Source organism: Trichoderma breve, chromosome 2, assembly GCF_028502605.1.
Source record: "Trichoderma breve strain T069 chromosome 2, whole genome shotgun sequence".
In the NCBI taxonomy this organism is placed as follows: domain Eukaryota; kingdom Fungi; phylum Ascomycota; class Sordariomycetes; order Hypocreales; family Hypocreaceae; genus Trichoderma; species Trichoderma breve.
In genome coordinates, this window is record NC_079233.1 from 5379179 (window position 1) to 5392401 (window position 13223).

The 13223-nt window shown below is 50.8% G+C and overlaps 3 protein-coding genes across 3 annotated transcripts; all 3 read left to right on the forward strand.

Annotated features, from left to right (window-relative positions):
* Positions 1-1828: 1828 nt before the first annotated feature.
* Positions 1829-2761, forward strand: T069G_03846 (SUR7/PalI family domain-containing protein; the record flags this gene model as incomplete). The annotated part of the gene is made up of 1 exon (XM_056171056.1): positions 1829-2761. The coding sequence occupies one exon, from the start codon at positions 1829-1831 to the stop codon at positions 2759-2761; it is 933 nt and encodes a 310-aa protein (XP_056031948.1).
* A 1095-nt stretch (positions 2762-3856) lies between these two features.
* Positions 3857-6826, forward strand: T069G_03847 (uncharacterized protein; the record flags this gene model as incomplete). The annotated part of the gene is made up of 2 exons (XM_056171057.1): positions 3857-4994; positions 5058-6826. 2 exons carry the CDS (start codon positions 3857-3859, stop codon positions 6824-6826), a joined length of 2907 nt encoding a protein of 968 aa, XP_056031949.1.
* Positions 6827-11676: 4850 nt separating this feature from the next.
* On the forward strand, positions 11677-12888 carry T069G_03848 (alcohol dehydrogenase groES-like domain-containing protein; the record flags this gene model as incomplete). Its single annotated transcript, XM_056171058.1, has 2 exons — positions 11677-11876; positions 11955-12888. 2 exons carry the CDS (start codon positions 11677-11679, stop codon positions 12886-12888), a joined length of 1134 nt encoding a protein of 377 aa, XP_056031950.1.
* Between the last annotated feature and the right edge of the window lie 335 nt (positions 12889-13223).

Here is a 13223-nt window from a genome sequence, read left to right on the forward strand (position 1 = left end):
AATGAATGAGCATTCGGGGATATTTACGGAGAAGATGCCTCGACGTTTGGGCACGTTTGCCAGGAAGGCTTTTTTTACCCCCTGGGCCTGCAGAATTAGACGCAGCTCGACAAAGAGCCGCGCTGGGGGGGTTTCGAGGCTACTGTCGGATGCCATTTTCCGTGCACAGTCAGAACTAGGCAAAAAATGCTTGTCCGTGCGATCAGCGCCAGGAACCACACACACTCAGCTGCCGTCGTCAGCAGCTCCAGAAAAAAAAAGCAGCACAGGAAAAACCAAACCAAGAAAACACGAGTCGTACGCGTATCACTGTGGTTATTCTGTTTGTCTATACGGACTACATCCCAGGCACAGTTTGGAAAAGTTGGTCACTGAAGATCCAAAGCCACTTTGCTGGGTGATCTACTCGGGAATTGATGGACATTGATCAATTCCATGTTTCCCAAAGAGGGGACTCCAGCCACCGCAACGCCGCCATCTCAAGCTATGACGCGGGGCTGGGTCCATACATGTCCATGTCCATGGATGTCGTTTGGGTCGTTCAATCCTCCAGCACCTCCAGCGGGGCGCAGGATACAAGAACAAGTATAGTAACCCATTGATACTGTATTACACCTGCAATCATATCGAGTCCAGTCCAGTACCTTACTATGTCTATCCTGACCCCTGGAGGCCGCCGCCACAACTCAACCCAGCAGACAGCGAGTCTGGGGCATTTTCTTCGACCGTGCTCGTCGTGCCTGTACAGTAAGAAGCACAAGCACAGTTTTATTTCAAGTTAGCTCCAAAGATGACCAACGGACGTTAAGCGGTTGTGCCAAAATAGCACGGCTCTATTTCTTTCCAGTTGGCGTAAAACATGTGCTTACGGGCCAATTTATCATGGGGTAGCTATTTGTATCACGACAGGGAAGCCCAGCAGTAGTTCCGCGCCTTAGCACGCCCCGGGCTTAATGGCAGCCCAGCACAGATAGCACGAGCGCTATCTGCCCTTCGTACACTGAGCCACATTTGAGGAACAGCTCTCGATAGGTGCTGGCTATTTATGGACCTGTGCGTGTGCAGATTAGTAACGCCACTTGTTGGCCAGTACAGGTAACGTGCATCACAGTCCACCCAGCTGCTCATCATGGTTGATCACAGACAGCAAAACCATCAACATGCACTCCGTACTCGTACATACACCATACATAGAGTCAAATATAGTGCTGTAGTATTTGGCACCAACCTCGTGCCAACGTCCCAAGATTCCCCAGCCTCCCCCCTGCAAGACCCTGCTTAGCAGGGCTTACTCCAGTAAGAGAGGCCGGTCCAAGGCCCATCTGCGCGGTTTTAACCATATCTGCCAGGTTGAGGCCATCCGACTCTCTGTCAGCACCGGCTGGATCGTCGCAGCTGCACCAGAATCTCGCACTGCCCGCCGAAGGATCCACCCCACCCTCGCACAGTGGTCAACCCGCCTCTGGGCTGGGCTTTGTCTCGACTGCGCCACCCACTCGCCGCATCTTGCAGCCCACCTAAACAAGTAAGCAAACGACGCTTCTTCAGCCCGCCTCCAGCTTTTAAAACCACCTGGTGCCCAACTAGATGCCACCGTCTATTTCGTATCTCATCCTCATCCCGTCTTGTTTTGTGTCTTCTCACCTTTTTGCGTGAGTGCGTCAGCTCGACTTTCGTTTTGCACCGGTCGACCTTTTTACCCTCTCTTCTCTTCTGCTCTAGAGACATCGACCAGTTCGCTCGTTGTCAACCCCTCCGCCTGACGGAATCCCCCACCGATAAACAAACAAACAAATAAATCCAAAAATCCAACCAGAAACAAGACAGCATGGGTGCCGGTCGGTTTTTCTGCGTGGCTTTGCCACTGCTCCTCACAATTGCCTCCATTGGCACTCTGCTCTACGCAGTTCTCGCTGGCGTTGCCCACGAGAACGTCAAGCTCATCCAGGTGGACCTCAGCAACCTGAGCATCAGCCCGCTGAGCTTAAAGACCCTCACCTCGCGAGCCGAATTCAATATGAAGGAGACCCAGACGGATAACATCACCGCCGAAGCCCTCGGCCTCCACAAGTACTATGACCTCACGCTCTGGGGATCCTGCTCCTCCGATGACAACAAGAAGTGGACTTGCACCAAGAGCCAGTTCGACTGGGCCAGCAAGCAGATCAATGCCGATGACATCAAGGAGGGCAGCACCACCATCGAGCTGCCCAAGGATATCAAGGACGCCCTCAAGGTCTTCCAGAAGCTCATCAAGTGGTCTGAGGTTGCCTTTATCATTGCTCTGATCGCCCTTGGCCTGGAGCTTCTCATCGGCATATTTTCAAATTTCTCTCGGGCTGTCTCCTGCCTGACGTGGTTTGAATCTGTCATCACCACCATCCTTGTCATCATTGCTTGCTCTCTCTCCACTGCCACCGCTGCCATCATTGCCGGTGTTGTCCAGGGCTCCAAGTCGCTCTACGGTGCCAAGGTTCACCTTGACGGCCGCTTCCTTGCCATCATCTGGATTGGTGCTGCTTTCTGTATCGGTGCCAGTCTCTTCTGGATCTTCACCATCTGCTGCTGCAAGCCCGAGAAGCGCCAGAAGAACCACCACCACTCCAGCGATGGCGAGAAGCTGCTGCCCTCTGGCGGATTTGGATCTCGCGGATATGCTCCCCTGGGCGAGCAGACCGGCTACACTTCCGCTGCTCCTCGCTTCGCCGCCGGCTCTGGCCGATCCGACCTTGCCTACGAGCCCTACTCCCACCGCGCCTAAATGGACGGTGTGACTCGACCTGGTAATCAAAAAGGCCTTAAAAGGCACCGACCATTTGTGGTACATCTAGATACATAAACGACCGAAGAAGTACTTGAGTGCTTGTTGTGATGCGTTTTTAAACATTCCTTTGCGCGGCGTTTGGTATATTTTGAGTATGGGAAGGATACGGGGTGGCACAGTCAGTGGTTGGTAGTTGGGATACCCAAGACGGTGGGAACAATCTGTACATAGAGTATGGAGGATACATTTATGAATGAACGACAAGAAAATTTATTTAAACCCATAATACATGGAACCCTCGTGCTTGATAAATATTGAATATTGTCTCATCGTGTTGTGATGTCCTTTTGTCGAAGATTTGCTCAACGTTGATTTTGACAAGTGCTAGTGAGATGGGGTGTAGCGATAGTTGGTGCATGCACAAAATTTTTTGGCACCACATATTTCATCACGCACGCAACAACACCAGCAGCATTTAGTAAAGACCCGTCTACTCAACTGAAATTGGATGTCTGTATAGTGCATTTGCTTCATCGGGCCCGTGGCTCATATCATAGAAGGGGTCACCACCAATCCGCGGCCTCGAATATATATCATCATGGTTCATGTGCGTCTTTGCATGCCGTTTTTTAAACTGCCCCTCCTTCTGCTTTTGATAAGCATCAACCTCGTCCTTCTCATGCCTCCTCAGCCCTCTCAAGCATTCACTCTGACAAAGGCATAGCTAATCAATCATCCAAGGCCACAAACCAAATCAGATTAAGACGGGATCTCTCCCATGTCCCCATCACAGCTCTCGCTTTATACCGCGGCCCATCCGGAAAACTCTTCGTCTTAGCCGGCGAGGACTCGGACCTCGCTGTCTACGAGGCGAAACATGGGCAGCACAAGGGCCGCCTCGTCTCTCGGACAAGCGTATTTACGGACCAACCCATTCATGGGATTCATGTGCAGCATGGGCGGGTTCTCGCGTGGGGGTTTTGCCATGTAGCTATCCTACCTGTTGACGCTCTTACTGAGAACCATGATCCGACGCCCGTGATATCTAGGGCGACGGCTCCTGATTGGATATATCATGGAGCTTTTTCAGACATGGACCCTTCTGTCGCCGTTCTGGCTACGGCTCACAATGAAGTTATCCCCCTGAAATACTCTCCCGTTACCGGAGAGATTATCCTCAGCACCCCCATTGCGCCTTCAAGACCGATGCTCTACTCCGCTCATCTTACTTGGATATCAAACGATACCATTCTAGTTGCTGGTGGGACTGTCTTTGGGCACGTCGTCGTGTGGAAATGTCGGCTGGAAGAAGGCGGCAAGGGGGTAGCTGAAACGTTATTCAACTTTGAAGGCCATGAGGGATCTATCTTCGGCGTGGACATTTGTACAATCACACTTTCAGACGGCAGCACGGCACGGATACTTGCCAGCTGCAGCGACGATAGAACGATCCGGGTTTGGGATATTACGAAGCGAGGAGAGGACAGTGTCCATTCTCGTGAGTCTCAGACCACCAAGGTGATCAACACTGGCTTCGGCGGTAACGACTTCAACGACGGCGATAGTACCCAAGACTCTAGCAAAGGGAGTGCTCCTATTGCCGCTGCCATGGGCCACGCATCGCGCATATGGGGAGTAAAATTTGGCACGTCGTGCGGGGAGAATGCCTTGTCTATTTACTCCTTTGGGGAAGATGCAACAGCGCAGAGATGGCGTCTCCAGATTAGCCACGCCGCGTCGGCTGGAGAAGCTGACCTCGCCGCAAGTCCTCTGACAGGGAAGCTGTCTCATGGTAAAACATTCTCCCTGCATACTGGGAAGCACCTATGGTCAAGAGCCACGCTGCTTGAAGACGAGGCTGTGCTCGTTGCCACCGGCGGCGCAGATAGCCAAATCTGTCTCATCGAAGAGTCCACCTTACTCAACGAACGACTGGGCAGTCTTGACGGCTCGATAACTCTAGACACTAAGGACATTCTCAAAGGCCTCATCGACCAATCAACATCAACTATACCTACAAAGGAAATTATTAGTCGCTACGATTTTCTCTCTCATGACCATATCCTCGTCACCACCAGCTTCGGGAGGCTTATTTTAGGTCACTTCAAAGATGCTCAGCTTGAACCAGAATGGGAGCAGATTGAAGTTGCTGAAGAGCTACGAGGGGACATGAAGCTATGCTATGTCGTAAAAAGCATTGCGACTACAGCAGCTCTGTTGGGCACATCAAGTGGGAACATTTATCATTTTGATATTTCCTTACGGAGAACTAAACTAGTTGCCTCCATGCCAGGCAAGATCGTCGAAATGAACTGCCTGTCAAACAAAAGTAGGGATGAGTCGGACAATTCTCTGGCTGAGGTGCTAGTCTTCCTTCATGGAAGGGCAGAGTCTCATTACTTTGCAATCGATGTCTCTACAGGGGATCTACGCAGCCAAGGGCTGGCCAAAGGGCTCGATCCTAGGTTCGTCCCTACAGCGGCTGGGAAAATGAATGACTTGCTATTCATCGGCTCTCGGCACGGGTTTCTGTCCATCCTTGACCGGAAAGAGGATGGGCCGTACTACCCAATCCTAGACATCTTGACTCGAAGCCGTGATGCCATTACTGCCATTCTTCCACTCCCTCCGAAATCAGGCTCACAACAGGCCTCTCACTATATCCTCGTCGCAAGCCGCGATGGAAAGTACAGGATATATGAATTAGATCAGCGCCAAGGTTCTACCCTTCTTCATCTGCGACATGAAACCTCACCACCGTTTGGACCTCTGATTGCTGGTGCGTGGTTTACCAAAGACAAGGTGCCTGAGCTTGTACTATATGGGTTCAGAAGCAAGGATTTTGTCATTTGGAATGAGACACGCCGTGAAGAATTGGCCACTATTGAGTGTGGTGGAGCTCATCGCACGTTCCAGCTAACATACAACGAGTCAATACCTGGTCGGTATCGTTTCGCTTATACCAAGACCTCCAAGCTCTCCATCTCTTCATCAAACCGCATGGCGCACGAATGGGTAAAGGCCGGAATTCACGGAAGGGAGATTCGATCATTGAGTTCCAATGGTCGTTATATTGCCACGGGTGCTGAGGATACGACCATTCGGATATGGGAGTATCAACCTGTAAGAGAAGGTGTAGAGGCAGAGCTGCGATGCGTGGCATCCATGAAGACGCACATCACAGGCCTCCAAAAGCTTGTTTGGCTAGGAGATGACTACCTGTTCAGCAGCGCTGGCAACGAAGAGTTCTTTGTATGGAAAGTGCAGAACTTGGAGTCCGATTACAAGGGGCTGGCCGTAGTCTGTGAGGGCGTCTTCACCGACAAGAGCGCGGATGCCGATCTCCGTATCATGGATTTTGACGTCTGTCGATCTGATGATGGACGCGGCATCGTGGTGACAATGGGGTTCTCGAACTCGGTGCTAAGGACGTATCGCTACACAAGCGACGGTGGCCGCTTCGAACTCCTTGCCAAGGGGACTTACACAGGAGCATGTCTCACTCAAACGCGCCATCTCAGCATGCGCGATCAGCTGCCACTACTCCTCACGGCATCCACAGATGGCCATCTTGCCCTATGGCGGACCGAGCCAGACGAAGGGACGCAGCGCAAATATGTTCTAAAACAGGTGGTGCCGTTGCACCAAAACAGCATCAAAAGCCTAGACATGATGAAATCAGGAGAAGGGTATCAAGTCTTTACTGGAGGTGACGACAACAGCGTAGGAGTAACATTGCTCGGTCGGACCTCGGGCAGCACAGGCGATGCAAGCTGGACCTTCTCAAAGCGAAGCATCGTTCGCAACGCCCACGCGGCAGCTATTGCAGGCGTACTACTAGTTCGTCGACGCACAGGAGTCGTGGGAATCAGTGTCAGCAACGATCAGCGCGTGAAGCTGTGGAGAATCCCCAGCAGCGGAGATTGGAATGTCGAGCTCATCAGGGGAGAGTGTATCGGCGTGGCAGATGCTGGAGATATCGCAGCCGTTGGCGGGTTGGAGAGCGACGCGGCGACTGTAGTATTCGCGGGTGTAGGGCTTGAGGCCTGGAGCCTGGAGTGAGCCAGCCATTCTAGTCAACAAGGGAGCAGAGTTGACAATATTCACGGTTTTGCAAGAAATGCCTTCATCGCGTAATCGGTAATACGGCCACTCCGTACAGAAAGTACACGCAGATTATTACACGGCTTCCCCAAGCTACTCCCTAGCCCTTCCCCCCCGGCCATTCAATCAGATAGGGAACCCAGAGATGGACAGGCTTCGACCAGGCATTTCGGGGTTTCGTCTCGGCCAAAGCTGCATTGAGAAGGAAAAGGGAAGCGGCGCGTTAAATAGCTGAATGGGCACAGGTGGGCTTTATGGAGCTTTCGTGAAGACTGCAGACCAGGGGTCCTGGCTTAGGAGCTGTGATAGCAACGGCTGTGTCGTCATAATCGGGGTCCAAGTCCAACCTAGACGAACAAGAACCACCGGGGGTCGACTAGCGGGTGGATGTGCGGCATCTGTTAACATGAGATCAAACGGCGGCCTCGAGAGACTTTTTGATGGGATAGGATAGGAGGGTGCTGCGAGTGTACCGAGTACGACGCTGACGCGAGGCCGCTGAAACAGCCGTCTCTCGACACAAGGGACCTTTTTAAATTATTATATTTCATTTTTGAAATGAGTGTGAATAGAGAAAGACATTAGGGGAGTTGGGACAGACATTTTCGTCTCAGCTGCCAGTCACAGGCGGACCATCTGACGCAGTACGCGAAAAAAAATAGACAGCTAGCTTTTTTTTTCGTGGTCCACTATCACGATGTAGATACGGCGGCCAACGCTGGAGATGCTCGTACTTTTTGCCCACCGCCTTCTTCGTATGCCTTATTTTTCTTGGCAGAACTCGTTAGGCAATACCGCCCAGAGATAGAAGGGGAGAGCCCAGAGAATAAAATCTTGCGTGTTTCAAGGCGCTGTGATGACCTCATCAACCACATACAAGCAGCACAAAAATCCCTGAACTGTCTCTCTTAAGGGTGCCGACTAAGATCCGACAAGCGAGAGAAACATTTCCATACTACCGCATCTGTACATGCCTGTGCAGCAAGGGCAGAGCGCAGCCGAGCAAGGATCTATCCTGACCAGCCACAGAGACAACAAAACTCGTATTCAGAAGAGCCCACGGCAGCGGGTCTCGGGGGCAGAATTTAGCACAGCTATCGTGACGCAAAGATAGATACAGAAAGTGGAAACGGCGATATAAGGTACGAGTGCACTAATATGGCGCCCGCCCTCCCTCCCGCGGTGCACAAAACCGCCGTGTTTGTCCTGCTCGACGGCAAATCCCCCTCAGATTCGATACTTCATTCCACAACGGCTGCTACCTCTTTCCCTAGGGATCTTGTATATACTTACTCCTGGGGGTTAGTACGTTGTAGTACCAAGGGGGGAGCAACGGCTGATCGATTTTACCAAGAACATACCTGCATTGCGGTAGGCGTCACATGCATTCTAAAGGTTGCCGAAGAGCTGAGAAGAAGCTAACGATTCAGGATATAGCATCCGTCCTGATTGGCCTTGTCCTGATAACGACTGCAACGACGTATATGATATATGTGTATATACATACCTGAACAAACACAAGCAACATCGAGACATACGATTTACCCGTAACAAGCCCCGGAACCTAAGATCAAAGGTTCCTTCCGCCACCCCCTCCCGCAACGCTCTCAACCCATCTGCGCAACTCTTGCCGAACTTTATTTAACTTGCTCGGCTCCTGATCGTCAACGGAGTGAAACGGCGCACGATTATTCTCGGACATCACCTTTAGGGTTTCTCTCCGTCCCCTTTCCTCAATCTTTTCTTCTCTCCAAAGATCTATCCTACGGGGGCTTCAGGACTTCAGCGCATAATCTCTGTCACGGGGGACTAAATCACGAAACTTTGAGACAAATACTATCGACTCTTCCTTCTCCTTACCATCTACGCCATGAAGTCAGTACTTTTATGGACAGGCTTTGCGATCCTGCAAGGCATGCTCGTTGCGTCGGCGCCTGTTGGTCCCTCAGGCCCGTGCCCAGATGTAAGAACTTGATGATTTGGTCAACTGGATGATGGTAACTGACGATTTTTCTAGATCAAGGTGGACGCCATCCTCCGAGGCGACATGGATCCATCTGCGTGTTGCTCATACGGTAACTGCAAAGGCGATGTCGTCGTCTCTGTCGGCAACTAGGGCACAACCCAGCACCTCTGAATATCGAGATGGCGTCGATGACAGGCGGCAATGCATTATTCTTATACCCAGACAGCGGCCACAGATTTGACGCTGGATCACCCAGAGACATCACAGCAACATGAAGAGCAGAGCATATTTTGGAGCGATGGGTATCGGCGTTTTTGGGGGGAATGTGGCATCGGCGTACCAATGGAAAGAGAAAAAAGGGAAATGAATGAACGATAATTGTTTTAGAACTATCGCCTTGTCACGGCAGGTAGAACAAAGCCAAAACTAATAAGAAATAATTGGACCACTTTTGATTGCTAAACGGATTGTATTACGGGAACGCCAATTCAGCACCCAACTTTGCTATCCAGCATCTCGTGTGGCAAATAATCCCGAATACCAAATGTAGCTATAGTGGAAGATACTCCCTAGTACCTAGAGAAATAGGTAGTTATAGGAGTGGAAAGTAGTAATAGCAGTAGTTACTAAAAGAAGTCAACTATATGTTTCTCAATTACTATTAAGGTGAATGCCTATAGTAATAAACAAACAGCTTTCCGGTTCCATCGCTCAAACTTTCACGAACCACTGGGGTGGTGAATAGCTACTCCCTTGTATTACTCTTGACTGATGCCATACAAGTGCTTGTGGATGAACGTCGCCTTCAGATGTTTGCCCAGGGAGCTGGCAGAAGATCGGGACGGATGTTGTGTAACCGTGGACGATCGTTCTATAGATGCAAGAAGCTTACCAGTGATTAGCACGGAATATGATCACGAGTTTGTTTCTTAACATTGTCCATTGATGGGGGAACGAGAAGACTGGAGGCTGGCACTGCAGAGCAAGTAGTACTATTTTGTAAAGTAGCCATGGTATCATATAAAACTTATCCTAAATGAAGCATTTGCGACTATAATTGGGAAACGCAGGGCTCGATATAGGTCTTGATTATGCCAGAATACAAACGCGGAATTTGGTATCACACTGGTTATCGTGCTTGGATGGTTCATAAATAACATCAATTACCCTTGTAGATGGCGGCTTGCTGCATACAGTGTATCTCCACAAACACAAACGAGAATGTTTGCGAGAATGAACATACGTGTCACAGTTGATACACTAGATTCCATCGAGGTTACAACGGGAGTTGTTTTTGGAAATGTACAAGGACGAGCTTTCTGGAGGAGAGACGGTTTCGTTCGCGAGACCAAAAGTCTTAGATCGAATTTTGAACATAAGCTTTCAATAAGAACCAGCGTGAATGGTTTAGTGGTAAAATTCTCCGTTGCCATCCGAGCAACGTCGGGGAGCCCTGGGTTCGATTCCCAGTTCACGCATTGAAATTTACTTTTTGCATATATTATCCAGTTGTTATTTCTTTTTCCTCTGTTCCTCTTCTTGCATTTGCACGCTTTTACACATGGGAATATACGTGGATGTCTTTTCTTTTTTTGTTTCCTTGTAAAGAATCGTTGTAGCTACTTCATCCAATACAAAGTTCAATAAGCTTCGTTCAGCCACTTTTCGCAACAAAGCCTAAACAGAACCGACAACGGAGCTCTCCGTATCTGCCATTGAATCACTTCCCTATGGAGAAAAGGTGGAAAAATAATGTGACAAAAAAATGAAAATATACAAAGACGCTTATGTAGGTTAATCGAGACCCCAAAACGCTCACGCAAGGGCAACTCCGTCCGTTGTTGCGACCACGGGACTGTACGAATGGAACACGCCTAAAATCAAACGCAACGTAGATCCACCGAGTATATATCCGTACCACTCATAGCCCGAGTTTTCGCAATGCATTGAGGTGTGGGGGAGAGGAGGTGGCCAGAAACAGGGTGACGAGAAGCCGAATTAGGACTCTCCAGAATTATTCCGAAGGGTGTTTTAATTGATCAACTAGCATGCTGTGTCGTATCGTGGCAACTTGGTTGAGAATAGGTAAAGAAGTGGTCTTCTGCAACTGCATTTGTTAGTCTTGGTATCTCTATTCCGGCGAGAAAACCAATTTGTATTAGCTGTACAGTTTCTCAATGAAACCTGTTTGTCATAATTAAACAATTCAGCTCTTAGCATCTGCACAGCTAGCCATCACCTGCTCACATCTCCCACGGAAAAGGTTGCCTGGATCACTCCAAATCTCTCGGTCCACACATGTGGCGGCGGATTGGTTTGTTCGTGCCCCCGTCACGGTGATTGGCGCGGGTCAGGATCGGACCCGTCTAAACGGCCCCGGACCGTCTTGTGTGGTTATAAGTGCGCTTAGGCATTTTCCGGGTCCAATATCGCTCCGGAATGGGGGATTGGAGAAGCAGAACATGACCGTTGGGCATGAGCCACTTATTTCATACGCAACTATACCGTACAGCTAAGCATTTAGCAGTCGGGGATGCTCGCATCAAGTACGGGAAGCTGATAAACCCCCACATCATCTTCGCATGGGTGACGAAGAGGGGACAAGAACGCTTTCTTGTAGGTGGAAATTGGTCGATGCCTTACCTTTTATAGCCGCCACTGCCATTCTAGACCCTGAAGAAGAGTGGGAGAAGCAGAGACGGCGAGTATAAATATACAAACTCACATCTTCTTTGTTACTTCTCCGTCCTTCATCGGTATAGACATTGTGTTTGTGTTGAAGCCCGACATCTTTTCACTTTCCCAAGCTCCTCGTTACACGCTCGCACGCATACAGCTCGCCATGTCGCCTTCCGCGGTTGATGACGCCCCCAAGGCCAGAGGGGCGGCCATCTCAGTCAAGCCCAACATTGGCGTCTTCACAAACCCCAAGCACGATCTTTGGATCAGCGAAGCCGAACCCAGCGCCGATGCCGTCAAGTCTGGAGCTGACCTGAAGCCTGGTGAGGTGACTATTGCCGTCCGTAGCACTGGTATTTGCGGGTATGTGATATTCCTATACCTATTCCTGTTCGGCGCCCAAGCGCAGAGGAGCAGCCAGCTAATAAAGAATTCATCTAGATCCGATGTCCACTTCTGGCACGCCGGGTGCATTGGACCCATGATTGTAGAGGGCGACCACATCCTCGGCCACGAGTCCGCGGGTGAAGTCATCGCCGTCCACCCGACTGTCACCAGCCTGCAGGTCGGCGACCGGGTTGCGATTGAGCCTAACATCATCTGCAACGCTTGCGAGCCCTGCCTCACGGGCCGCTACAACGGCTGCGAAAAGGTCGAATTCCTGTCCACACCACCGGTACCCGGTCTGCTGCGGCGTTACGTCAACCACCCCGCCGTGTGGTGTCACAAGATTGGCAACATGTCTTGGGAGAACGGCGCGCTGCTGGAGCCTCTGAGTGTGGCCCTGGCTGGCATGCAGAGGGCCAAGGTCCAGCTTGGCGACCCCGTCCTCGTCTGCGGAGCTGGGCCTATCGGTCTTGTGTCGATGCTCTGCTGCGCCGCCGCCGGTGCTTGTCCTCTGGTTATCACCGACATCTCTGAGAGCCGCCTGGCGTTTGCAAAGGAAATCTGCCCCCGTGTCATCACGCATCAGATTCAAATTGGCAAGTCAGCCGAAGAGACAGCCAAGGGCATTGTCGACTCCTTCGGCGGCATCGAGCCGGCCGTGACCATGGAGTGCACCGGCGTGGAGAGCAGCATTTCTGCGGCCATCTGGGCCACCAAGTTTGGAGGCAAGGTCTTTGTGATTGGCGTGGGCAAGAACGAGATCAACATCCCCTTTATGCGGGCGAGCGTGCGAGAGGTCGATATCCAGCTACAGTACCGCTACAGCAACACATGGCCGCGAGCCATTCGCCTGATTGAGAGTGGCGTGCTCGACCTGTCAAAGTTTGTGACCCATCGCTTCACGCTGGAAGAGGCCGTCAAGGCGTTTGAAACGTCGGCGGACCCCAAGAGCGGTGCCATCAAGGTCATGATTCAGAGCCTGGACTGAGAGTTGAGCTGCCCATTGTAGATGTTGAGGCGAGAGAAGGATTGTGCGCAAGAACTGGGGGGAACAGGGACCGGTTGAAGGGGTTTGCAAGCATCAGATACTGGGTTGGCTGACTGTGTCCCGAAGCATCATTTTTTCAATGTTTATTTCCTTTTTCCTTTTTTTCTTTTCTCCATTCCCCCCCCTTTCCCCCTGGTCTTGCTTCTTCCAGGATGACGGGATGCAAAGAGCATCAATATGGCGATGAGCTGGCGAACGAGAATGTAGATGAATCAAATCAAATAATCACTCAGAGTTGGTGCATTGGGGAATCAATAAATACATAAATGAATAAA